The sequence below is a fragment of the Hemiscyllium ocellatum genome, chromosome 17 (assembly GCF_020745735.1).
Source record: "Hemiscyllium ocellatum isolate sHemOce1 chromosome 17, sHemOce1.pat.X.cur, whole genome shotgun sequence".
NCBI lineage: Eukaryota > Metazoa > Chordata > Chondrichthyes > Orectolobiformes > Hemiscylliidae > Hemiscyllium > Hemiscyllium ocellatum.
The window spans coordinates 23,076,776-23,102,286 of record NC_083417.1 but is presented as its reverse complement, the minus strand read 5'-3'; the positions used below and the strand labels follow the sequence as shown (position 1 = coordinate 23,102,286).

Here is a 25,511-nt window from a genome sequence, read left to right as displayed (position 1 = left end):
GGACTATAACCTGGCGTTGTGTGATTTTTAACTTTGTACTCCCCTTGATGGAATGTATTGTTTTCAGTTGTAGAAATAACATCATCACTGGATGTCTGTCCAGAAGAGACTTGTTGGCTCAAAGTGGGTGCCAAGCACCAGTCACCCAGCAGGATGTCCTCAGGAGGTGTGTTTGTGATATTGTTTACTAGAACAAACGTGTGACTCTCAGCTGCAGTATAGCTACTTTTGCACTTTGTAAGCTCAGCATCTGAGAATCATATTAACCCCATTTCTGCTGACCAGCTCAAAAATCCCACTTTGCATAGCATTTATGAAGATAATCAATGTTACTGTTTAAGGCAGTTACCTTACATTAATAACATATACCTGCGACATTAACCTTATCCATGACAGTTTTAAAAATCCAGGATTGAGTTAGGAAGTTTACAATGTGCTAATGTCATTGTCAAATACCTTTTTTTTTCTCATTTCATATTTTATTGTTTTATGTACATGGGACTAAAGTAGTTCCCCTTAATACTGTGTAGTACCCGGACTTTGTTTGAAGTGGAAATTATTGCTCTCAAAATAGAATGATTTTGTCCTATGTTTCTCATATTACAGTGCCATTTTGTGTTCATGTTGATACTTTTAAATCAGCAATATTAGAACCTTCAGAGCATGTGATAATATTGATGTTGCATACATGTTGCTAATCTTAACTTTCAGCTTCTGTTGTCTCATTTTGGAGTGATCCTGTAAATGACATTTATGAGGTAGATGTTAGTGTCATAAGTTCATGAATACAGAAAGGTTGTAAAATGTAGCTGCATGGCAACATTGATAGCATAAGGGTGCTTGATCAGATAAATAATAACCTTTCACTCTTGTTTATCCTGTTTGAGCAAAAGATTATTTCAACATGAGTTTCTTTGTTTGTTATTTAGGTGTGCAGGCATCTCACAGGCTAGATAGAATTGAAATGAATGCTGCAATTATTCTGCTTTAAACAAAGAAATTCTGTTGTCTAATTTAGATTTATTCATCTAGTGAGATATTTACTTCATAGTGCAAGGAATTGCCATTTCTGAACATTTAACTAGAGGGCCATGCTAAATTGCCCATAGTGTTCAGGGATGGTAAGTTAGATGCATTAGTCAGGGGCAAATGTAGAATAATTGGGAATGGGTGTGAGTGGGATACTGTTCGGAGGGTCGGTGTGGACTTGTTGGGTTGAAGGGCCTGTTTTCGCACTGTAGGGATTCTACGATCTAGCTATGATAATTGAAGGACAGAAAATATAACTGCAAAAATAATGGGATTTGAAATAACACAGAGTTATAACCTGGTGTTGTGTGATTTTTTAACTTTGTACTCCCCTTGATGGAATGTATTGTTTTCAAATGTAGAAATAACATCTTCACTGGATGTCTGTTCAGAAGAGACTTGTTGGCTCAAAGTGGGTGCCAAGCACCAGTCATCCAGCAGGATGTCCTCAGGAGGTGTCACTAAATCACCTGTCACCAAGTGACCCTTTATTTACATTGGTCCAGCTTCCTCTGAACCAGCTGTGAGTGACCAAAACCTTTGACACGCCTGTTTATCTGTCAGCCAGAGCTGTCTGATTGAACCAGGTTAACCGCCTGAAACAGGGAACTCATACTCTGAGGTCCACCTGGCTGACATTGTTACAATCACTACAACCCTCCCATTCTAAGTCTGGGGACATCGGCCTGATGCTTTTCTTTATGCATTCCTGGAGCATTTTCACACCTGACCTGGTTCCTCTGACTCAGCCTTGGATGCGGGGTGGGAGGCATGTACCAGACCGCAGCCCATCTATTGTGCCTGGAGTGTCTCAGACAAAATTCATTTTCTTCTTCAGGTGATAAAGGTGTTGAGGCTGTAATATCTGCCATGTCCATCTCAGATTCTGAGGTTTCTTCAACACTAGATGGTAGTGGAGAACTTACGGCATATGATAGCCTTTCTGGATATTCTGAGGGGCAAGATATGTGTTGTTTCTACCCTGTTTGTGAGTTTGCAGCTTCCATGTGGTCTACGTGCTTGTTCGTTCAGGACTGCATCACCTACCCGAACTTTGTACATCATTGGACCTGACCTCGTGTTGACCATGCCTCTTAGCCATGCAGGGCCATTCCTGTGGTCCCTACACCAAACTTTATCCCCTGAAGTAAGCCGTTTCTCTTGCTTAGAGGAATCTTATTCTGACACTGGCTTTCCTGAAACATTTCACCCTACCTTCTGAGGTCCTGGCTGACCTTGTCACAATCCCACAGAGTTGACTGGATATTGTTTGGTCAGATTGCAGGACACATTGCCACTATATGGCCTTATATACCTCATTTGGATACTTCAGTTTTAAACCAACAATGGACCCCTTCATTCTTAAATCCCTTAACTTTTCAACAATATATTTGAGATAAATGGGGAGGATAAAGGGTTTTGATTGAATGCTCAATACTATAGTTCCCAACATAATTGAGTTCCAGAAATCTTCCAACACATCTTAGTAGGTATGCCTTTTTACAAGATCAACTGGGATTTCTGAGGGATATGAGATGAAAAAAAAATCAGCTGTTGTGCTACAATTACAGCAGTCCAGTTACTCGATTACTAATGACAAAAGTGAGTGTTACTAATGAGACAGTCATAAGTTTGTGCCAATTTCACATTGTTTAGTTTTCAGTCGGCTGCTGCCAAGTCTTGTGTTAAATTGGTGATTAAATTGCAACTACAGAAGTTGTAAAGGAGAAATCTGATGGGCAATGGTATTATTTAAATAAAAACCACAATAAGCTCTCACTCTGCTTCAGCATTCAAATTGTGAAGTGTTTTATTTGGACAGCGCTACTATTTCATCAAAGGGAACATGACATGCTTAGAGTGTCAACAGTGAGTGCAGAAAAAAACGATAATGGACTTCTTTTTTTCAAGGCCCTTGCCAGCCTATCAACAGACTTTGGGTTTGGTAGCTTTGCATCCTGCTAATGTGTTGATGATGAATCTGCGATACCTGTTACAGAGGTATACTCTTGGATGGTAAAATATTAGCTTGATACAAACCCTGTTCCGAGATCAATCAGGAGCCTAATACTGTAATTACAGGCTCATCCAATTATTCATAATGCAATATTCATAAGTGAGGAAGCCTATAGCTGATGTTATAAATTCCTAAAATATAAAGGAAGCATATCTTTAAAAAAGTTCTTCAAGGTCTTGACAATTACTTTAATCTGAGAACAAATACAGTTCTTGAAATTTAACAGAAGAACTATGTCCAGGCAACTCAGAGAAAATTAATCAAACTGGGCAAAACTTGACAGGAGCTTTGAAATCAGAATTCCTGAGAGACATTTGTTGAAATTATTACCGAGCCTTTGTCAAACCTATTAAAGTCCAAAGAAGATTTAACTTCGGAGAAAGCTGTACCAATAGTTTTGGAAACAGAGGACCATGGATACACTTAAATAATCCTGAGAGAAAAAGGAGAACCTCATCACAGGAGAGCAACACATTGTGTTGATTTTTATAAGGCTTAAACATTGTAAAGATATGCATGACAAGCCACCGTACAGAGTAAACCAAACAGCAGATTCCAAGAGTCCATATCAGTGCTGTGGAACCAAAAAACCTGAGGCATAATCAGTGCCAAGCTATGACCAAGTAATCAGTGGCCAGGAAACCAAATTTGACAAAAAGATCGCCCTGTTATAGGAAGGATATTAAGCTGGAGAGGGTTGAGAAAAAATTTACCAGGATGTTGCTAGGAATGGAGGGATTGAAGTTTAAGGAGAGCTAGGTAGGCTGGGAGTTTTATTTCACTGGAGTGTAGGAGGTTGAGGAATGACCTCATGGAGGTTTCTAAAATCATGAGGGGTATAGATAAGATGATTGGCAGGTATCTTTTCCCAGAGGAGAATTTCAAGAATAGCGAGCATATTTGTTAAGGTGAGAAGAGAGATATTTTAAAGACATGAGCAGCAACTTTTATTTTTTTTAAACTGTGTGGTTCACATGTGGAATGAGCTTTCAGAGGAAGTGGAGGATGCAGGTGAAGTTTAAAAGACACTTAGATAAGTACATGAATAAGAAATGTTTGGAGGGATATGGACCAAGCACAGGAAGGTGGGGCTAGTTTAGTTGGGGATTATTGTCAGCACAAACTGGTTGGACCAAAAGGGTCTGTTTCCATGCTGTCTGACTATAAGAACAAAAGGGTGAGTAAAACTATGCTGTCATTCACTAGTATTGTGCTGAAGGTGGGCTAGAACAAAAGTCTGGTGAGTTGGCTGAGAATACACATGATGAGCACCAACAGTACTTTGAAATCGCAGACAAATTACCAGTGTATGACTGGAGATCAGTTATTCCAGCTTCCTTTAAGAAGGTGCTTTGGAAAGGATACACCAGGGACACTTCTACATTGCCAATTTACAGCAGGGTTCAGTCAGTGGTATCGTGGTTAGAGATCTCTAGATTGAAGATCTTGAGGATGAGAAAATGTCTAAACCATTAGGAAGACAACTACAGAGGTGAATGAAGATGTCCAACCTACTCAAAAAGTTGGAAATAAAGCATTTGTGTACTTCAACACAGATGTATCAGCACATTGAGAATTTTGCTTACACAAAGATGGTGTGTCGCCATAGTCTTACCAGACCATAGGAGTTACGTTCTCATTAGAGAGAAGTGACTAGTAGTGATGTAACCTGAGGACCACCAGATCTCAGGCAAGGGAAGAGGTTGAGAAAGAGAGTCCTTCGTGGTAACCTCAAACCAGTAATGGGAATTGAACTCTCTCTGTTGGTATCGCACTGCTCTATAAACCAACAATCTAGCCAACTGAGCTAAACAGAGTCATAGAGATGTACAGCATGGAAACAGACCCTTCAGTCCAACCTATCCATGCAGACCAGATATCCCAACCCAATCTAGAGTGAAGATAAGCTGTATAGAACTCAATAGACAAATTCCAATGATGCAGGACACAGTTAAGAAATTTAATGACTCAAAAATCCAAGATACTAGAAGAAAATATCTGGTTCCCTCATGATTATTGATGAGATTGAAGGTCCCATGGATGATTTTATGAAGTAACTACCTGAGTTGACATGGAAGTGTTCTTTGAAGGAATTCAGGAGATTAAGGGTCCCCAGACAAACCAATAGGTATTCTTCTAAATCTAGTAGACAGATATCCCTTGTGAAAGACATCCAAGAAAATAAAGATCATCCAGTAGAGAAACGATTTGCAGACTAGTTGAGATCAAGAATAGGACCAAGGTCAAAGGTCTTCCAGTAAAAGAGCTGCCAAGCTCCCATTGAGCAGCTTGCCAGTGATGTGTATTTATTGATTGCCCAGACTATACACACAGGCATTTACAGTAAGACTGGAAGTCACACCACCAAAGCAAGCCAGTCTGTTCACTAAGTACATTTGCAGTTCTCCAATCATTCCCCTGTAGTCACAAAGAAAACTCATTAATTGATAGACCTATATGCAGACTCTAGTCAGTTCCATTTCCATCATTCTCTGTGAGTGCATTTCATGCATAGTCTTTAAATTGGGCAGACTTCCATAAGGTACGTTGTACGTTGTCATTGGCTGTTTGATAGCTGCCCATTTTTAGGATGGAAACTCGGGGGATTGTTTAAGTTTTGCTTCTCATTGGAGTTTGCACATTCTCTTTGTATCTGCGTGGGTTTACTCCTGGTTTCCTCCCACAGCCCAAAGTGTTCAGGGATGTATCGGTTAGTTGCATTAGTCAGGGGAAATGTAGAGTAATAGGGTAGGGGAATGGGTCTGGGTGGGATGCTCTTCGGAAGGTTGGTGTGGATTTTTTGGGCCAAACGACCTATTTCCACATTGTAGGGATTCTATGATTTGGAGTGCAAAATGCAGGGTTTTTTTTGAATATTGTTTCATTGAGCATGAAATCAGTTGCTAGTGCATTTTTGACTGAGTCATAATTGTTTTTGTTTTGCATGGACACAAGTGTCTCAAAGATTTCTTCAAATTTTCCATACTATAATGGAGAAGTGAAACTTTTTTTTTCCTTTTTTTCATCCGTGTTTGCAAAACCTGTCATCAAACAGAACATGCATCAAATTGTGGTACATTTGGTAAAAATAATGCCCTCTTGAACAGATAATTACTGATTCTTAAAACAATTTTTGTTTTGTTGACGATACCAAAAGTCTCCTTCAAAACAAAGTAAGTGATCCAGTTACACTGTTCAAGCTTTGACAAAAGCTACAACAACAAGATGGTGATCATTTAAATTGAACATCGGCTATGATTACCCATATTACCCTCAGTAAAATGGTAATTACAATTCAGTGCTCAGTAATTGGTTGTAAAACTGCATGAGACCTCAGAAAGGTATTATTTGAATATTGTAGTTAGTTTCATTTTTAACTCAATGGAGAGCTGTTGGAAATCATTTCTAATTTAGCACCCTTTGAAGATGTACATTTTTCCTTGTTAAAGAATTTAATTAAATTTGATTTATTGAGTTTACTGATGCACATCAAATATATTTAGGAAAAAAAAGTGCCACTTGCATTGCGTGTTTACTGTTGGTGTGGCATTGCATTGATATTAAACAAAAGTGCAAACACTCAGGGACTTGCAATATAAAATTGATGTATTGCCTGAGAAGCAACATCTGAATGAATTGACCTGCAGCACTCCAAATTCTGGACATGCAACCTTCTTATTTTTGAGTTAGGGACCCGTGAACATTGATAAACTGTCTTCAGACACATCACCAGTGGATAGCAATGGAGGGTCAGGTCACTGCAGTGCCAACAGCAATCACATATATATGTTTAAAGGAAGGGTGGGGTAGGTGATTATGTCAGGTGGTAGTGGTGGCTGATAACGAGGAAGTGTAGAAGCCAGAATTGGTTTAGCTTTGTGGGGCAAGTGGATTATTTTAGGGGACAGTGGCCTGCCAACTTTGAATATAGGCTGAAGGGGAGCATTTCTATTTCTTCTAGGTCTTATTTCTGAAAGTGTATCTTTTTAGATGCTGATTTTATTTTTGCCCAGTAATGTGGTTGATTGCAGGCTTCTGACTCATAACCAGCATCTTGCTGGTAATGTGTGTTTAATAATTGTCTAGACTGTACACACATTTACAGTAAGGCTGGAAGTCACATGACTATAGCAAGCCAGTTAGTACGCTAAGGGTACATTAGTGTTTCCCCAATCAATCCTCTTTCCAGTAAAATAAATTGCAAATAATATGATTTGACGTTACAGATTATTCACGTTACCCTATATATGGTCACTAAGAAAATGATCATTTATGAACAGAACTATATGTGGACTCTAGTCTGTTCCACTTCCATCAGTCTCTGTACATACTGTATATACTCGTGTATAGGTCAAATTTTGAAGATGGTTTTTTTTGAGCTGTTGACTAATACATGAGGTATTGTTTTGGCCAATATCTGGGGATGAAATTCCTGGTTGATCTGAGTCAAAAATGGACAAACAACAGCCAGATCTCTCAAAAAAAAACAACAAAAGGAAAAAAAAGGCTATTATTGAATATTTATCTACAAAATAACAGTCTCCATTCAGTCTGTTATGGCAGAATGGTATTGTAGTTCCCCCCCGTACCAGCGGGGGATACAATCCAAGACCTACCATGGAAAGCCAAAACCCCGGATAGGTGCGAACCCATTCATTTAAATGGGAAATTTATCTTCCTGGCAGCCCCTTGGTCCTGGGTTCTGGAACGTTCCCTGTAAAATATCAGGCCACAGTAAACCGTGGGTAATTGAAACAGTGGAAACTGACACTGCAAATGCGGCAGTTACCTTGTACTGTTGTACCATTACAGTAATTCTGAAAACTTGGAACAAAGAGTGATGGCTAACAGACTGGAAGACCTGGAATGGAGCAGTACAGCCAGCAGACTGGAAAGCTGGAGCGGAGTGCAATGGGCAGGCACACTGCCTCATAAATGTTGATCTGTAAATGTGAAGAACTAGGGTTGACTGATATATGGAAAATACAAGACTTTTTTTGGCCAAACATATGGGGTCAACTTATACATGAGATCGACCTATACATGAACTTATGTGGAAGCCTTTAAATCTTAGACTTTCTATTGGTAAAGGTGTATTTTGTATTGGCTGTTTGATATCTGCTCAGTTTTAGGATGGGGACTCCAAGGAGTTTCAACCACATGCTGAGTGCTGTTGCATAGTAACTGTTGCTGGGAAATGGTGGGCCTCAGATACTGATGGATTCTGGATTAGTGGTGCTGGAGGAGCACAGCAGTTTAGGCAGCATCCAAAGTGCAGCGAATTCGACGTTTCGGGCAAAAGCCCTTCATCAGGAATAAAGGCAGTGAGCCTGAAGCGTGGAGAGATAAGCTTTGCACAAGTGAAGAGATCACATCTTGCTGAAGTGTTGCTGGCATTGAAGGCACAGCTTCTCGATGTACATAGAGATATGAATCTGATAATGTATCTGGTCATTTAAAATTAATGTTTACAATTTTGGTGATGCCTGCTCAACATAAGGTATCACGTGTGTTGACTGTTATTAAGAGCATGAAAATGTACACTTTTGCTCTCCCCTGCTCAGTTCTTGCCATGACTTGCCAGTTTGAGCAAGTGAAATTTAGCTTTCCAACCTTCTGTCATTTCACCTTTTGATTCTGTAGCTGTGCCTATAAGATTATAAGATGTAGGAGCCAAAGTAGACCATTCATCTGATCTGATAATCCTTAACTCCCACATTCGTGCCCATCTTCCCTATAATCGTTGATTCCCTCATTGATTAAACATTTATCTTTTTCAGTCTTGAATATTCTTAATGCACGTACCTTGATAAGTCTCCTCAGAAAATAAAATCCACAGATTCACTTCCCTCTGAGAGAAGAAATTCCTCCTCATTTCTGTCTTAAATCTGCAACCCCTTATTCCGAGATTATGGCCACTAGTCCCATATTCTCTCCCATGAGGAGAGACAACTTTTCTGCATCTACATTGTGCAGTCCACTAAGAATCTTATGTTTCAGTCAGGTCATCTTCCATTCTTCCAAATTTCAATGAGTACAGGCCCAACCTACTCAACCTTTCCTCATAAAGCTGTCCTTCCATACCTGGTATCAGCCATGTGAACCTTCTCTGGACTGCCTCCAATGCCAGTGTATCTTCCCTTAGATAAGGCCCCAAAATTGTTCAAAGTATTCCAGCTGTATTCTGTCTAGTGCTTTGTATAGTTTCAGCAAAGGTGGTACTTTTATGGTACATTCCCTTTTGAAATAAAGTTCAACATTCCATTTGCCTTTCCTATTATCCACTGAACTCAGATGCTCTTTATTTTATGATTCATACATTAGAGCTCCCAAATTCCTCTATCCTGGAGCTTACAGTGGTGTTTCTCCTTTAAAATAATATTTAGCTCCTCAACTCTTCCTGTTAAAGTGCATAACCTCACGAAATCCCACATATTTCATCTGCCAAGAGTTTAATGCATGGGCATCTTCTGGGTGCTGTGGCTTCCTCCCACAGTCCAAAGGTGAGCAGGTTAGATGGATTGGACTTGCTAATTTGTCTCGTAGAGTTGAAGGATACGCAGGCTAAGTGGATTAGTTGTGGGAAATGCAGGTTACTCGGATAGGGTGGGGGTCTGGGTCGGATTAAAAAAACAAAATGGTGGCACAGTGGCTCATTGGTTATCACTGGTACCTCACAGCACCATAGAACTGGGTTCAGTTCCACCCTTGGGCAACAGTCTTTGCGGAGTTTGCACATTCTCTCCGTGTCTACATGGATTTCCTCCAGATGCCCCAGCTTCCTCCCACAGTCCCAAGAATGTGCAGTTTAGATGGATTGGCTGTGCTAAATTGCCCATGTGTCAATTTAAGTGATTTAAGTAATATGTGTTTAATGGCAGCTACATTAACAGACAGAGGCAAAGTTTAGGTCTCATGAGTATAGCAAGTCAGTCAACACATGGCGTGTGTGCTTTCCGGGAACCGTGAAGAGCAGTTTCTATTGCTCCTAAGTTCCAAGTACAAATTATTTTCTAAACATTGAAATAGTCTTAACTTATATTGTTGTAAAAATAAGGCAATTTTAGCATGCTTTTAAAAATTTAGTAATATCATTGTCAAACACTTTGTTTAAATAAAGCTTAGCTGTCCCAGGAGCATCCAGAATAAGGTGGGTGCACTTGCAGCATGGGTTGGTACCTGGGACTTTGATATTGTGGCCATTTTGGAGACATGGATAGAGCAGGGACAGGAATGGTTGTTGCAGGTTCCGGGATTTAGATGTTTCAGTAAGGGAAGGTAGTAAAAGAGGGGGAGGTGTGGCATTGTTAGTCAAGAATAATATTACGGTGGCAGAAAGGATAGTTGATGAGGACTCTTCGACTGAGGTAGTATTGGTTGAGATTAAAAACAGGAAAGGAGAGGTCACCCTGTTGGGAGTTTTCTATAGGCCTCTGAATATTTCCGAGATGTAGAGGAAAGGATAGCAAAGATTATTCCAGATAGGAATGAAAGTAACAGGGTAGCTGTTTTGTGTCCTTTTAACTTTCGAAATACTGACTGGAAATACCATAGTTTGAGTACTTTAGATGGTTCAGTTTTTGTCCAATGTGTGCAGGAAGGTTTCCTGGCACAGTTCATAGGCCAACAAGAGGCGAGGCTACATTGGATTTGGTACTGGCTAATGAACCCGGCCAGGTGTTAGATTTGGAGGTAGGTGAGCACTTCAGTGATAGTGACCACAATTTTTGGTTAAGTTTACTTTGGTTTTGGAAATGGATAGGTATTTATTGCAGGGCAAGAGTTATCGCTGAGAGAAAGGCAATTATGATGCGATTAGGCAAGATTTAGAATGCATAGGAATGGGAAGGCAACTGCAAGGGATGGGTACAATTGAAATGTAGAGCTTATTAACGGAACAGCTACAGCATGTCCTTGATAAGTATGTACCTGTCAGGCAGGGAGGAAGTGGTCGAGTGAGGGAGCATGGTTTAATAAAGACATTGAATCTGTTGTCAAGAAGAAGAAAGCAGCTTATGTTAGAATGAGACATGGAGGCTCAGTTAGGGCACTTGAGTTAGCCAGGAAAGACCTACATAGAGAGCTAAGAGCTAGGAAGGACTTGAGAAGGTTGTTGACAGATAGGGTCAAGGAAAACCCAAAAGCTTTCTATAGATTTATCAGGAATAAAAGAATGACTAGAGTAACATCAGGGCCAATCAAGGATAGCAGTGTGAAGCTGTGTGTGGAGTCTCGGGAAATACGAGAAGCACTAAATGAATATTTTCTGTTGGTCTTCACACTGGAAAAAGACAATGTTGTCGAGGACAATACTGAGATACAGGCTACTAGACTAGATGGGATTGAGGTTCATAAGGAGGAGGTGTTTACAATTCTGAAAAGTGTGAAAATCTGTATGTCCCCTGGGCCAAATGGGATTTATCCTAGGATCCTCTGGGAAGCCTGGGAGGAGACTGCAAAGCCTTTGGCTTTGATCTTTATGCCGTTATTGTCGACAAGAATAATGCCAGGAGACTGGAGGGTAGCAAATGTTGTCTCCTTGTTCAAGAAGTGGAGTAGAGATAAACCTGGAAATTATAGACCGGTGAGCCTTACCTCGGTTGTAGATAAAGTGTTGGGAAAGGTTATAAGAGATAGGAGTTATTATCATCGAGAAAGGAATAATTTGATTAGGGATAGTGAACATGGTTTTGTGAAGGGTAGATCGTGCCTCACAAACCTTATTGAGTTGGTGACCAAACAGGTGGTTGAGGGTAAAGCAGTTGATGTGGTGTATGTGGATTTCATTAAGGCATTTGGTAAGGTTCCCCATGGTAGGTTATTGCACAAAATACAGAGGCATGGCATTGAGGGTGCTTTAGTGGTTTGGATCAGACATTGGCTAGCTGAAAGAAGACAGACAGTAGTGGTTCATCGGAAATGCTCATCCTGGAGTTCAGTTATTAGTGATGTACTGCAAGGATGTGTTTTGGGACCATTGTTGTTTGTCATTTTTATAAATGACCTGGATGAGGGCATAGAAGGATGGGTTAGTAAATTTGCAGATGACACTAAGGTCGGTGGAGTTGTGGATAATGATAAGGATGTTGTAGGTTACAGAGGGACATAGATAAACTGCAGAGCTGGCATGAGAGGTGGCAAATGGAGTTTAATGTGGAAATGTGTGAGGTGATTCACTTTGGAAGGAGCAACAGGAATACAGAGTATTGGGATAATGGTAAGATTCTTGGTAGTGTAGATGAGCAGAGAGATCTGTGTCCATGTACATCGATCCCTAAAAGTTGCCACCCAGGTTGATAGGGTTGTTAAGAAGGCATACCATGTGTTAGCTTTTATTGGTAGAGGGATTGAGTTATGGAACCATGAGGTCATGTTGGAGCTGCACAAAACTCTGCTGCAGCCACACTTGGAGCATTGCAGACAGTTCTGGTCACCACATGAGAGGAAGGACATGGAAGCTTTGGAAAGGGTTCAGAGGAGATTTACTAGGATCTTACCTGGTATGGAGGGAAGGTCTTACAAGGAAAGGCTGAGGGACTTGAGGCTGTTTTTCATTAGAGAGAAGGAGGTTGAGAGGCGACTTAATTAAGACATAAGATAATCAGAGGATTAGATCTGGTGGTCAGTGAGATCCTTTTTTCTGTTGATGGTGATTGCTAACATGAGGGGACATAGCTTTAAATTGAGGGGTGATAGATATAGATGTCAGAGATAGTTTCTTTACTCAGAGAGTAGTAGCGGCGTGGAATGCCCTGCCTGCAATAGTAGTAGACTCACCAACCTTAAGGGCATTTAAATGGTCAATGGATAAACACATGGATGAAAATGGAATAGTTTAGGATAGATAGGCTCCAGATTGGTTCCACAGGTCGGCACAACATTGAGGACCGAAGGGCCTGTTCTGTGCTGCAATTTTCTATGTTCATGTTCGAAAAGGAATGCAATTGTGTAATGCAACAGTAACTGATATTCTATAAATCCAGATTGGGAATCCTTCACCTGAAAACCTTGGGTTTCGATTAAGGATATTTTCAGTGTTTGGATCCATGAAAGAGAGCACTGTTTTTTTGATGCTGGTCAAGAACAGAAGATCCACAATTTCAAACAGCTGCACATTGGGTGGAGGCTGAGAATTTGAATCCAACTGTGCAACAATATTGTGCTCAGAAAGAAAAAAAGAGTCAAAGAAGAAACCTTACTCGTGTCTATTTCTGTGGAGTTGACTCAGGTTGGGTACCTACACAATTACAACAGTTAAAAGGCATCTGGATGAGAATGAGTGGGAGGGGTTTAGAGGGATATGGGCCAAGTGCTGGCAAAAGAGACTAGAGTTATTTGGGATGTCAGCTTGGTGAGGACGAGTTGGACTGAAGGATGTGTTCCCATTTTATATACCTCTATTATTCTATCTTACCACTGCCTCCCCTTTTCTGAGTGTGTTCTAAAAATGATCACCAGTACCTACACCAGTATGAGACCCTGCAACAGTTTCTTATTGTTCACCATGTTTTGTTTTACGACTACAGTCGAACCTATATGTCAATTTCAATAGTTGGAGTTTAATCTTCTCTTTGTGGCAATATGTAAACTGATAACCGATGTAAACCAAAACAATTTTATCCTCCATTTTGTAGCTTTCCAGGCTTCACTGTTTTGCATTCACCATTCAGGCCCTAAATAAATTGGAAATAAATTGCTTAACCCAAGCAGACTTCTCAACAAACTGTATTCAACCTTTTGCAAAAATAAAAGCTTCACTTGGCCCAAATGAATCTAAATGCAAAGTTCTTTTTTCCAAATGGCTGAACTCCATATATCCCCGGGTTTTATTTTCAGGTTCGATTGGGTCTGCTTCCAAAATGATCTTTTGGTTTTATGGTCTTTTTGATTTTTGATGCTCGGTTAATGGATACCTCACCTGTGATGCATTTTTGATCCTAAAGTTGAACATGGTAAGGTCCTGGGGAGTGTTGCTGAACAAACAGACCTTGGAGTGCAGGTTCATAAGTCCTTGAAAGTGGAGTAGCAGGTAGATAGGATAATGAAGATGTTTGGTGTGTTTGCTTTTATTGGTCAGTGCATTGAGTATAGGAGTTGGGAAGTCATGCTGTGGCTGTACAGGACATTGGCTAGGCCAATATTGGAATACTGCATGCAATTCTGGTCTGCCTGTTATTGGAAGGATGTTGTGATGGTACTGCTCCTTTAACAAGGTTGTGTTGACCTTGGTTTTAGAGGGTCATAAACACAACGACTCATGGAGATCTAAGTGTGAAGGGTTTTAGGGCCAATTTGATTATAGCTAACATACTTCCTCAGGCAAAAGGCTTTCAAGTTTTTAAAGAAGCAATTGTACAATGAAAAATTGTGCAGTTCTCCAGCTCAGCTTTTCTCTGGTTTGGTTTTAGCAAGCAATCAGTTGTGAAGCTGTTGGACCGAAAAGAAGCAGGTCTATGCTGATCCTCCCTCTCTCTGACATCTCGCCTGTAAGCCCCTATGTTTGATTTTTACCTTTTTTGCCAAGGGATGTTTACAGCAATTATTGCAGGAATTTGGAGCATTAAGTTGGAATAGTCTGTTGGGTTTTTGGATAGGTTAAGTTATTCTACATTCTGTTCTCTTTGTTTCATTCAGTAATCTTGTAAAGAAATTCTACTTAGTTTTAAACAAAGTGGTTGGGCCAGCTGCATCGCTCCTGGAATATCCACTGTACCCCTGCTTCAAACAGCCAGCAAAGTTAGGATCCTAAAATTTTTTTAGGGTTCTTGGCTTGGATCACAACATTGTAAAACTTGCAATGGTTCAGAAAAGATTTACAAGGATGTTGCCAGAATTGGAGGTTTGAGCGATAGGGAGAAGCTGGATAGGCTGGTCGATTTTGCTTGGAGTGGCGGAGGCTGAGTGGTGACCTTATAGAGGCTTCTAAAATCGTGAGGGGCATGGATATGGTAAATGGACAAGGTCATTTCCCTGGGGTGGGGGTGTCCAGAACTAGAGGGCATAAGTTTAAGCTGAGAGGAGAAAGATTTAAAAGAGACTTAACACGTAACCTTTTCGTGCAGAGGGTGATGCATGTATGGAATGAGCTGCCAGTAGAAGTGGTGGAGACTGGCACAATTACAACAGTTAAAAGGCATCTGGATGAGAATGAGTGGGAGGGGTTTAGAGGGATATGGGCCAAGTGCTGGCAAAAGAGACTAGAGTTATTTGGGATGTCTGCTTGGTGAGGACGAATTGGACGGAAGGGTGTGTTCCCATTTTATACACCTCTATTATTCCATCTTACCACTGCCTCCCCTTTTGTGAGTGTGTTCTAAAAGTGATCAGATAATCAAATTCTGAAATTTCTCCTCCCAATGCAAAATTACCACTTAAAAATGAGCATAAGAAAAAAAATGTGTCTCACGACAAGAGGGCAATTTAGTTTGAAGTAAATAGAAAGTTTACCTGGTGTGATACATAATGGGTAATCAATTCAAAATCATCCATTTTATAACATTTGTGTGACTCCCTGTTTGAGTGAATATTGAGGAAAGTGCATAACAATGCTTCTTTGAAATTTTACAAAGTGCATCTCTGGTATAAATTGCACATGAAAATTGTTGAAGTACTCTTAGGAAGTCACAATGTCTCTGTTAAATCTTAAACTAATGACCCTATTATTAGTGAATTTTTATATACTTGCTCCATAATGTGGTGTAGTGGTGATGCTAATCTAATTTTAACAGGACGATTGCATAATTAAAACCACTTATAAAGCTCACTTTTTCACAGCCATGTGCGGGCACTTTAACTTTTTTGAGACAATCATCTGATTTAGGTGGGATCCTTTATTAGACCGATCCATAAGATTGACTGTTAGTATCTGATTGGGTGATGCTGGTAGCATTTTAACAACATCTCACCAGTGTGTCTGCTCATTAAAACTACTTGATGAAGAGTAAAGGGACTAAAAGGTCAATTTTAAGGTATCTCTGTGGGGCAAGGAGGAGCAATCATTCTTCACCAGGACACAAGCAATGTATGGTAACACTGCAGCCCCAAGCATGGCCCCTAACTTAGTTAAGGATCAGCAACTATTCCTGAGAGTTCATATTGTTTGTGGTGATGAGGAATTAGGGATTTTGGGGCAGAGCCTTCATATTTACCTTTTATAATAATCCATATTAATTTTTTTTGGCACAAGCAAAGTAACTCATGCCAATATTATATTTAACTCTGCCCTGGATGCCATGGCATTGTTTCAAAGAAGAACATTGGAGTTACACTCAATGCCCTGGCATTGACAATGTGATGCTTCGCATATCCACTTTGCCAGCAATCTGCCTTTTTGATGCTGAAAGAAACTCTCGACTCTGATTTCTAGCAAGTGCAGTCCTCACATTCTCCGAACTGTAAAGACAGCCTAGCGAAAGGAGAAGGCAACAAATCTGCACCTCCTTAGCCCACTGCCTTCCTCTATAATGCGTGCAGCAGAGACTTCTAAAATAGAGGGGGGGCTCCTAAGCCCAACTAGATAATGCTTAACACTGCATGATCATTGCCTGACCAGATAAAAGGCTGCCATCACTGAGCCAATATTTATCCATTATTATTACTATTAACAGCATAAAACACTCATTGTCATTGTGACATAACTGTTTGTGAGAGTTTGCTGTGCAAATATTAAATGCTATGTTTTCCACATCATAACAGTAACTGGAGTCTGTGGGTGGAATTGAGGAACCACTAAGGCAAAAAAAAACCCATAATGGGAGCCATGGCTGACAAAGGAAATCAGGAAATGTATCAAAGAAAAAGAGAGAGTCTATAAAGTGGCTAAGAGCACTGGGAAATCAGAAGATTGGGAAGGCTACAAAAACAAACAGGGATAACATAGAGAAATAAGGAAGAAGAGGATCAAATATGAAGCTAGGAGAGCCAGTAATATTAGAAATTATAGTAAATGTTTCAATACATAAGAAACAAACGAGAGGCAAAAGTAGGACCATTCCAAATTGATGCTGGAAGGCTCGTGATGGGAGATAAGGAAATAGCTGAAAAACATAATAAATACTTTGTGTCAGTCTTCACAGTGGAAGGCATAACTAATATCCCAACAATTAAGGAGAGTCATGGGGCAGAGTTCAGTATGGTAGCCAGTACAAAAGAGCAAGTGCTAGAAAAGCTAAAAGGTACAAAAATTGATAAATCTCCTGGCCCGGATGGGCTACATCATAGAGTTCTGAGGGAGGTGGCTGAGGAAATAGTGGAGGCATTGGTTGTGATCTTCCAAAAGTCACTGGAGTGAGGGAGGGTCACAGATGATTGGAAAATTGCTGTTGTAACCCCCTTGTTCAAGATAGGATCAAGACAAAAGATGGAAAATTATAGGCCGATTAGCCTAACCTGCGTTGTTGGTAAAATCCACTGTTAAGGCTGAGATTTCTAAATTCTTAGAAGTGCAGGTTTGGATTAGAACAAGTCAGCATGGATTTACTAAGGGGATTTGTGCCTGGCAAACCTGTTAGAATTCTTTGAAGAGGTAACAAGTAGGTTAGACCAGGGAAACCCAGTGGATGTTATCTATCTAGATTTCCAAAAGGCCTTTCATACGGTGTCTCACGGGAGGCTGCCGAGTAAGGTAAGGGCCTATAGTGTTCAAGGTGAGATACTGGCATTAATTGAGGATTAGCTGTCCGACAGAAGGCAGAGAGTTGGGATAAAAGCTTCTTTTTCTGAATGGCAGCTAGTGAGAAGTGGTGTCCTGCAGGGTTCAGTTTTGGGGCCACAGCTGTTCACTTTTTATATATTAATTATCTGGGTGAAGGGACTGGAAGCATTCTGGTGAAGTTTGCCGATGTTACAAAGTTAGGTGGACAGGCAGGTAGTACTGAGGAGGTGGGGAGGCTGCAGGAAGATTTGGACAGTTTTGGAGAGTGGCCCAGGAGACAACTGATGAAATTTAATGTGAGCAAATGTGAGGTCTTGCAGTTTGAAAAAAAATAATATAGGCCTGGACTATTTTCTAAATGGTGAGAAAATTCATAAAGCCGAAGCACTAGGGATCTGGGAGTGCTAGTCCAGGATTCTCTAAAGTTTAACTTGTAGGTTGAGTCTGTGATTAAGAAAGCAAATGTAATGTTGTCATTTAACTCAAGAGGGTTAGAATACAAGACTTACAAGATAATGCATGGCTTAGAAAGGGTGGACACTGGGAAGTTGTTTCCATTAGGCGGAGAGACTAGGACCCATGGGCACAGCCTTAAAATTAGAGGGAGTCAATTTAGAACACAAATGAGGAGACATTTCTTCAGCCAGAGAGTGGTGGGCTTGTGGAATTCATTGCCACGGAGCGCAGATGAGGCCGGAAAGTTAAATGTCTTCAAGGCAGACATTGGTAAATTCTTGATCTCGCAAGGAATTAAGGATTGTGGGGAAAGTGCGGGTAAGCGAATTTGAAATGCCCACCAATTATGATTAAATGGCAGAGTGAACTCGATGGGCCGAATTGCCTTACTTTCACTCCTATGTCTTATGGTCTTATGGATTTCAGAAGCACTCAATTAGTTGTAAAACACTTTGAAATGTCTATTTGTTAAAAGTTTTGTATGAAAACAAGTTTTCTTTTTGCTGAACAATATTTCTTAATAATTTTTCTCTTTTTAATTAGTTGATGTTGCTTTCACCACTGACAGAGTTCTGACAGGAAGAGGTCTACATTTATATGCTTCCTGTAGAAATTGCTACCTTTTTCTTCTATCACTAAACAGGATGCGATTCTGGATTTGGATTTGCCCTGGCCAAATACCTCGATAAACTGGGCTTCACTGTTTTTGCTGGAGTTCTGTATTTAGATGGACCTGGTTCTAAGGATTTAAAGACAAGTGGCTCAAACAGACTTATGGTGCTGCAACTGGATGTCACCAGTTTGGAACAAATCACTAAAAGCTACGCACAAGTAAAATCTCAGCTCAAAAACAGAGGTTAGTGTTGAGAATGTTTCACAATCCAATTCTTGAGTAGGTTACACTGACATATGATTGTAAATTAAATATTATCTAATATTCTGCCACACCCTGACCAGAGTGTACTTGCCTGTTGTGGGAAGAAAGATTGCTAGTTATCTGTTACTTCTGTATCTCCATAGAAACAATAGCTCAACAAACCAGCACCCTCCTGCTGTATAAATTGCTGTCCCTTTTCTCAGATTTCTTTCTTGTGTCCTAGTCCTGATGTGAGAAAGCCGGCAAACTTCAACTCCTTCCAGCATATTTAACTTCATGAGAAAAGCCTTGCATTAATATTTGATGTACTTTGCACCACCTATCGCACATCAATAGGACAAATCAAATGAACATGCAGGAGATTTTATTTCCATGAATATTTTCTCAAGGCGCACAATAAAGATTTATTTCTTCGTGAGAGATTATGGGATTTCTTTTTATTTACTCAAGGGATATGACTGTTATAGCTGAGTCCAGAATTTATTGCCTGTCCCTAGTTGCCCTTGATGAAGTGGTGGTGGGAAATGAGCTACCTTCTACCTTTTGCTGCAGCCCATGTGCTATAAATAGACCCACCATTCTGTTAGGGAGGGAATTCCTGGATTTTGACCCAGCATAGTGGTAATAAACAGGAGTAGGCCATTCAACCTCTTGAGCCTGTTCCAACATTCGATGATCATGACTGATATTTGGCCCATATCCCTTTATACCTTTTGCTTAACAATACTTTATTTATCTCAGATTTAAAATGAACAACTGATTCACTATCTACTGCCTTTTGTGGAAGAGAGTTCCATACATCGTCCATCTTTTTGTGTGAAGAAGTGCTTCCCAACATCTCTCCTGAACAGTCTGGCCCTAATCTTTAGACTGTGCTGTCTAATTCCAGAATTCCCAACTCGTGAAAATAGCTTATCCGAATCTATCCTGTTTTTCCTGTTAATATCTTGAAGACTTTGATAAGATCATCTCCTAAGCTTCTGAATTCAACAGAAAAAGGGCAAACATGTTGTGGGACTGGAGTTACATGTTGACCAGACTGGGTAAGGATTACAAATTTCCTACCCTAAAGAAAACTAGTGAACAAGATGAGTTTAATGAAAAGTGACAGTGGTTACATAGTTGCTATTAGGTTAGCTTTTTATCCCTGATTTTTATTGAATTGAAATTTCTCAATTGACATGGTAAGATTTGAACCCAGTCTACAAACTGCAAGTTTATGTCCCAGGATTACCTATCCATTGACACCGTTCACTGTTGTTCACCATGGATATGAATGATTTGGATGACCATGTAGGAGGCATGCTTAATAAGTTTGCAGGTGACACCAAAATTCATGGTATGGTGGACAGTGAAGAAGGTTATTGAAGATTACAACAGAACCTTGATCAGCTGAACCAATGGGCTGAGGACTGAGTTTAATTTAGATAGATGCGGGGTGTTGCATTTGGTAAGACAAACCAGGACAGGACTTAAAAACTTAAGGTTAGGGCCCTGGGGGCAAATGGGGAGACTGAGGGGTGTATAGTTCCTTGAACGTGGTGTCTCAGGTAGAGAAGAGTTAGCATTTCAGGTCCGATGCCCCTTCTCAGTGACCTTTGTCAGAACTAGATCTGAAGAAGGTTCACCTGACTTGAAAAGTTATCTCTGCTTTCTCTTTATAGATACTGCCAAACCTGCTGAGTTTTCCCAGTAATTTCTGTTTCTGTTCCCTTCTTTCTAGCCTGTTTTCATACATCCTAGTCCTGATATACGCAAGGTGAAAAGCTTTAAATATGTGTTTCCTTTTAGCAATGTCTGAGTGAAACTCCCTGTAAATTATAAACAAATGGTGTAATAGTAAGTAAAAATAAAACCTAGGAAATTCACCTTCTATACCATAACTGTTTTCTCAGAAGTGTGGGACATTCAAAGAGTCAGCGTTGACATTAAGGGCTGAATGGCTTCCATCTGTGCTGTATGTCTCTGTTGTTGCACTTTAAGAACATCTATTGTTTTTCTCTTGACCATTCTTTTCAACAAGTTATTCCAATACTTAGTACTCATTGAGTAATTCAATTTTAAAATTAATTTTTAACTAATCACCAACATATCCTCCCATTTTGCTAGCTCTGACATATTTTGAAAAAGTATGCTGCCTGGTATTTTGCAATTGTTTATGATCCCCTTCTGTAATTTTTTCTCATTGCAGCTTTTCCCCTTTGCTGGCTTGTAGTACACTGGACAAAGTTCTGTCTGTTTTGTTGATTGCTGCAGTGATCAGAATTGAAAATGCTGCACAGAACTAACAAAAACTAAGGGACAAGAAAGTTCATGAATTAAAGCAAGTAGAATTCAGAGATATTAGCAATTTTGTTTGAGATGTTATAAGTAAGCCAGGAGGCAAGCATAGGTAAGGCAGATTAATTCCAGTTATTAATTCCTGTCTGTTTTTCTTGCCAAAATAAATCTGTGTGCTGTGTGGTCTAAAAAAGTTGTCATAGTTGTTAGATTTTGGTAGACTGGAGGTTTATCCCTCCTACAAGTTTTAAATTTTTCAATAAGAACCAAAAGAATTCTGGATGCTATAAATCAAAGACAAAAACAGAAATTGCTGGAAAAGCTCAGCAGGTCTGGCAGCAGCTGGGGAGAAATCAGAGTTAATGTTTCAGGTCAAGTGACCCTTCCTCGGAGTTGATGGTAGCTAGGAAAATGTTGGTTTAAATGCAGGGGGTAGGGTGTAAGCAGTAAGTGATAGGTGGGGTAGAGCCCAAAGAGAGACAAGAACAGTTGGATAGACAAAGGAGTGGATAAGAATCTATCTAGGAGGGTAAATAGCTATTAATGGGGAGTGTTATAGGCTAATAATGAGTTATGTGTAATAGTGGACTATGGGATAACAAGATCTGGTGTGTAGGGCTTAGGGTAGGGACATAGGAGAGCTCAAGCCCTAAAGTTGCTGAATCCAATATTGAGTCCAGAAGGCTGCAGGATTCCCAAGAGGAAAATGAGATGATGTTATCCCAGCTTGCACTGAGCTTCACTGGAGCACTGCAGCAGGCCTGAGACAGATGTTGGCCAGGAAACAGGGTGGTGTGTTGAAGTGGCAGGGAACTGGAAGTTCAGGGGTTTTTTTCTTGCAAACTGAACATAAGTGTTTTGCGAAGCAGTCATCCAGTCTACTCTTTTCCTCTCCGATATAGAGAAGACCACATTGTGAGCAAAGAATCAACTGTAAAGACTCAATTCCGTTCTCCAAGTTCCTCTGTCTCCGGTGCATTTGTTCTGATTATGCCCCAACTTTGACAAGGGAGCTTCCAAAATATTTACCGTATTCCTCAACCAAGAATTCCCCAGCACTGTAGTTGACAGTGCCCTCAGCTGGATCTGAACCATCTCCTGCAGTTCAGCACCTCTTTCTCCTCCCCCCCCTAAAAAACCCAAACAACAGCGATAGGGTTCCCCTTGTCCTCATCTACCAACTGTTATGCACTAGACCAGAACATTCAAAACATTCTAAAGCAGGCAGCCCAGACCTTAACTTTGTAATTTGTTTCGGTAAGTGCACAGTGAAAGTTACCCGGATTACGTTAGCGAGGTTGACTGCCAGGTTTAAAATAGACAAAAGTTTGTTCACAAAATTACACAATAAAACACGAAGAACAGAATAAAAACCCTACAGAACTCAGTCTATCCAAACTAGACTTAATTATGCTGTTCTGAATATACAACAGTCCCAATAAGCAAAGCCCCTTTAAAACACAGTTCAAAAAAGGGTCAGATGCTTACAGGTTGAAGTTAGAATGGCAGAAGAGAGAATTTCCACTTGGCTCACTGTTGAACTCCCAACCAGTTCTGGACTGAACAAAACTGCTCAGCTAGAGAGCTGACCACTCCCCTTTCTTTCTACAGGTCACTTCTAAAACATGACCAGTTTGGCCTGAAGTCTCATCTGTTTACATATAAACAAAAGGCCTCTCAAAATCCTTTTCATCTATGTACCAAACCAGTCTGATCGTAGCCTAGCCTCTTTTATTACCCCTCTGAAAAAAACTTAGGGGCGGAGCATCCTTGAGCCAAGAAACAGATTTTAGGAAAAAAGGGCTAGTTTTGTGTCACAACCCACCAGCATCCATACCCAGAAGCTGCCATTTCCTTCACCACCACCACTGGATACACAGTCCCCTCCACTCCCTTGCCAGCCTTTCACAAGGACCATTCCCAAGGACCATTCCCTTCAGGACACCTTGTAGTCAAGTCCCTTCACAGCCTCCCTCTTCCCTATCTACTCACAAAAGCACATTTTCCCACACAATTTAATGGAAATCGCAATTCTCTCTCCCAAAGATCTGTAGATGCTAGGACAATATAAGCTTTCAGGACTAAGTCAAAACACAGCAGTTAGGTTGGGATATCAAAGAATAAGGAGTGATACTGGGCAAACAAAATTAAGGTACAGTTCAGCCCTGAGCTTATTGAATGGTGGAGCAAGTTTGAGGGGCTGAATGGCCTACCTCTGTTTCTGAAGTCAATTTGCTCCTATACTGTGTCTTCCAACTCTGGGTCTTCTGCTTTCTCTGCTTCACCTTTGTTAGATGAATATCCAGTTATTTGGTCTGGATGGAACAGTATTCTTAAACACCTCAAGCTCTGCTGTTCCCTTCTTTAACCGTCTTCTCAAAACTTACTTGACTGGTCAAACTTCAATCACCTTCTATCATATTGTTCCAGTGCTGGTTAATTGTCAAGTTTTGCCTTTATGATGTGTTTTATAAGGTTTTTTTTAAAACCTTCAATGTAATCACAATTACAGTAACGGTAACAGCATATTGTTGCTTGTGTACAATTCCCCAGTTGTACATCCTAATGCTTTCTCTGGTGCTGGTTAGTCATGATAAATTGTCAATTTAAAAATATCATAGATGTTAAGGAAAGCCAGCAGATTGTTGAAGCATAAACCATTTTCCACAGGGAGACAGTGATGCAAAGACCTTTGTAACTTTTAACAGAAAATTAGATAAATGCAACAAACAGAGGAAGTTACATGGCTACAAAAAGACAGCAGGACAGTGAGGAGAGTCAGCACAGAATTGGGTTGAATTTGCCTATTCGATTAAAATCAACTGAGATTCATATTGCCATGTCTGCAGTGGCACAGAGAGACTGTATGGTTTTGTTCAGACCAAACTACCCTGGGCCCAGATGGCAATCTGGGTCAGTACTGTGTTCTGGGTTGAAAGGAATGCACAGTAATGTAGGAAGAAGGTCAATGATCTTCTGTGTTCTACAATGGTAAGTGCCACCATTATCTCTGTGCCGCCTCACATTCATAGGGCCATCACTCACTCTAACTCTGCTGCTTCTCATGATTTTCCATCATGGCTTGTGGACTGCAGCTCTTACTACTGCATGCATCATATGCACACAGCATCCCCCAAACATGCATTGTATGCACACAGCATCCCCCAAACTACTAAACTACATGTCTGAAACTACTAAAACCTTCCTTGTGTCATTCAGACATACTGGGGACAACTCCTCATCTCTCCTGTACCTGTATTATCATGAACTGTACTTCCATGCACTTCCGTTGTATTAAATGTCTTTTGCAGGCATCGCTTTTGGAGATGGGGAGACCTCAATCACCAACCAACTAGGGAAGCTTCATTATGCTGTGCTGCACCACTGTCCCATTTGCAATGGTTAGGCCACTTTTGGAATATTGTGTGCAATTCTGGTCTCCCTCCTAGAGGAAGGATGTTGTAAGACTTGAAAGGGATCAGAAAAGGTTTACAAGGATGTTGCCAGTGTTGGAGGATTTGAGCTACACAGAGAGGTGAATAGGCTGGGACAGTTTTCCCTGGAGTGTTGGAGGCTGAGGTTTATAAAATCATGAGGGGCATGGATGGGGTAAAGAGACAAGGTCTTTTTCCTGGGGTGGGGGAGTCCAGAACTAGAAGGCATAGGTTTAGGGTGAGGGGGAAAGATTTAAATGAGACCTTATGTGCCACTTTTTCACACAGAGGGTGGTGCATATGTGGAATAAGCTGCCAGAGGAATTGGTGCAGACTGGTACAATTGCAACATCTAAAAAGCATCTGGATCAGTATATGAATAGGAAGGGTTTAGAGGGCTATGGGCCAAGTGCCTGCCAATGGGACTAGATTAGGTTAGGATATCTGGTCGGCATGGACGAGTTAGACCGTAGGGCCTGTTTCCAGGGTGCACATCTCTATGACTCGAAGTAGTTGGTAATGGGTTACACCAGTAATACCACATTCTCGATCCAAAAAAGCTTTGATCCCTCTTATGCAGGAACTAGAGGCACCCAGCAAACCTCCACCAGGAAGAAGCCAGAGCAAGACCTCTCTGGAGGTCACCTCCACCTGAGCCACTGAATCGTCAGAACATGCACCAACAAGCCTTTCACATGCAACCTCCTCCACCTAGAGACATTCAACTCAGTGGGTATTCTTTTTAAAGGTTAGACTCAGGAGTAC

At 40.6% G+C, this 25,511-nt stretch overlaps 1 protein-coding gene across 1 annotated transcript in view; it reads left to right on the top strand.

The window, feature by feature from the left end:
• hsd17b2 (hydroxysteroid (17-beta) dehydrogenase 2) overlaps window positions 1-25,511 on the top strand; it is a 44,322-nt gene that overhangs the window by 5,578 nt on the left and 13,233 nt on the right. The window contains exon 2 of the mRNA XM_060837991.1: window positions 18,799-19,011. Within this exon, the coding sequence (XP_060693974.1) occupies window positions 18,799-19,011 (213 nt within the window). The remainder of the gene's footprint in view (window positions 1-18,798; window positions 19,012-25,511) is intronic.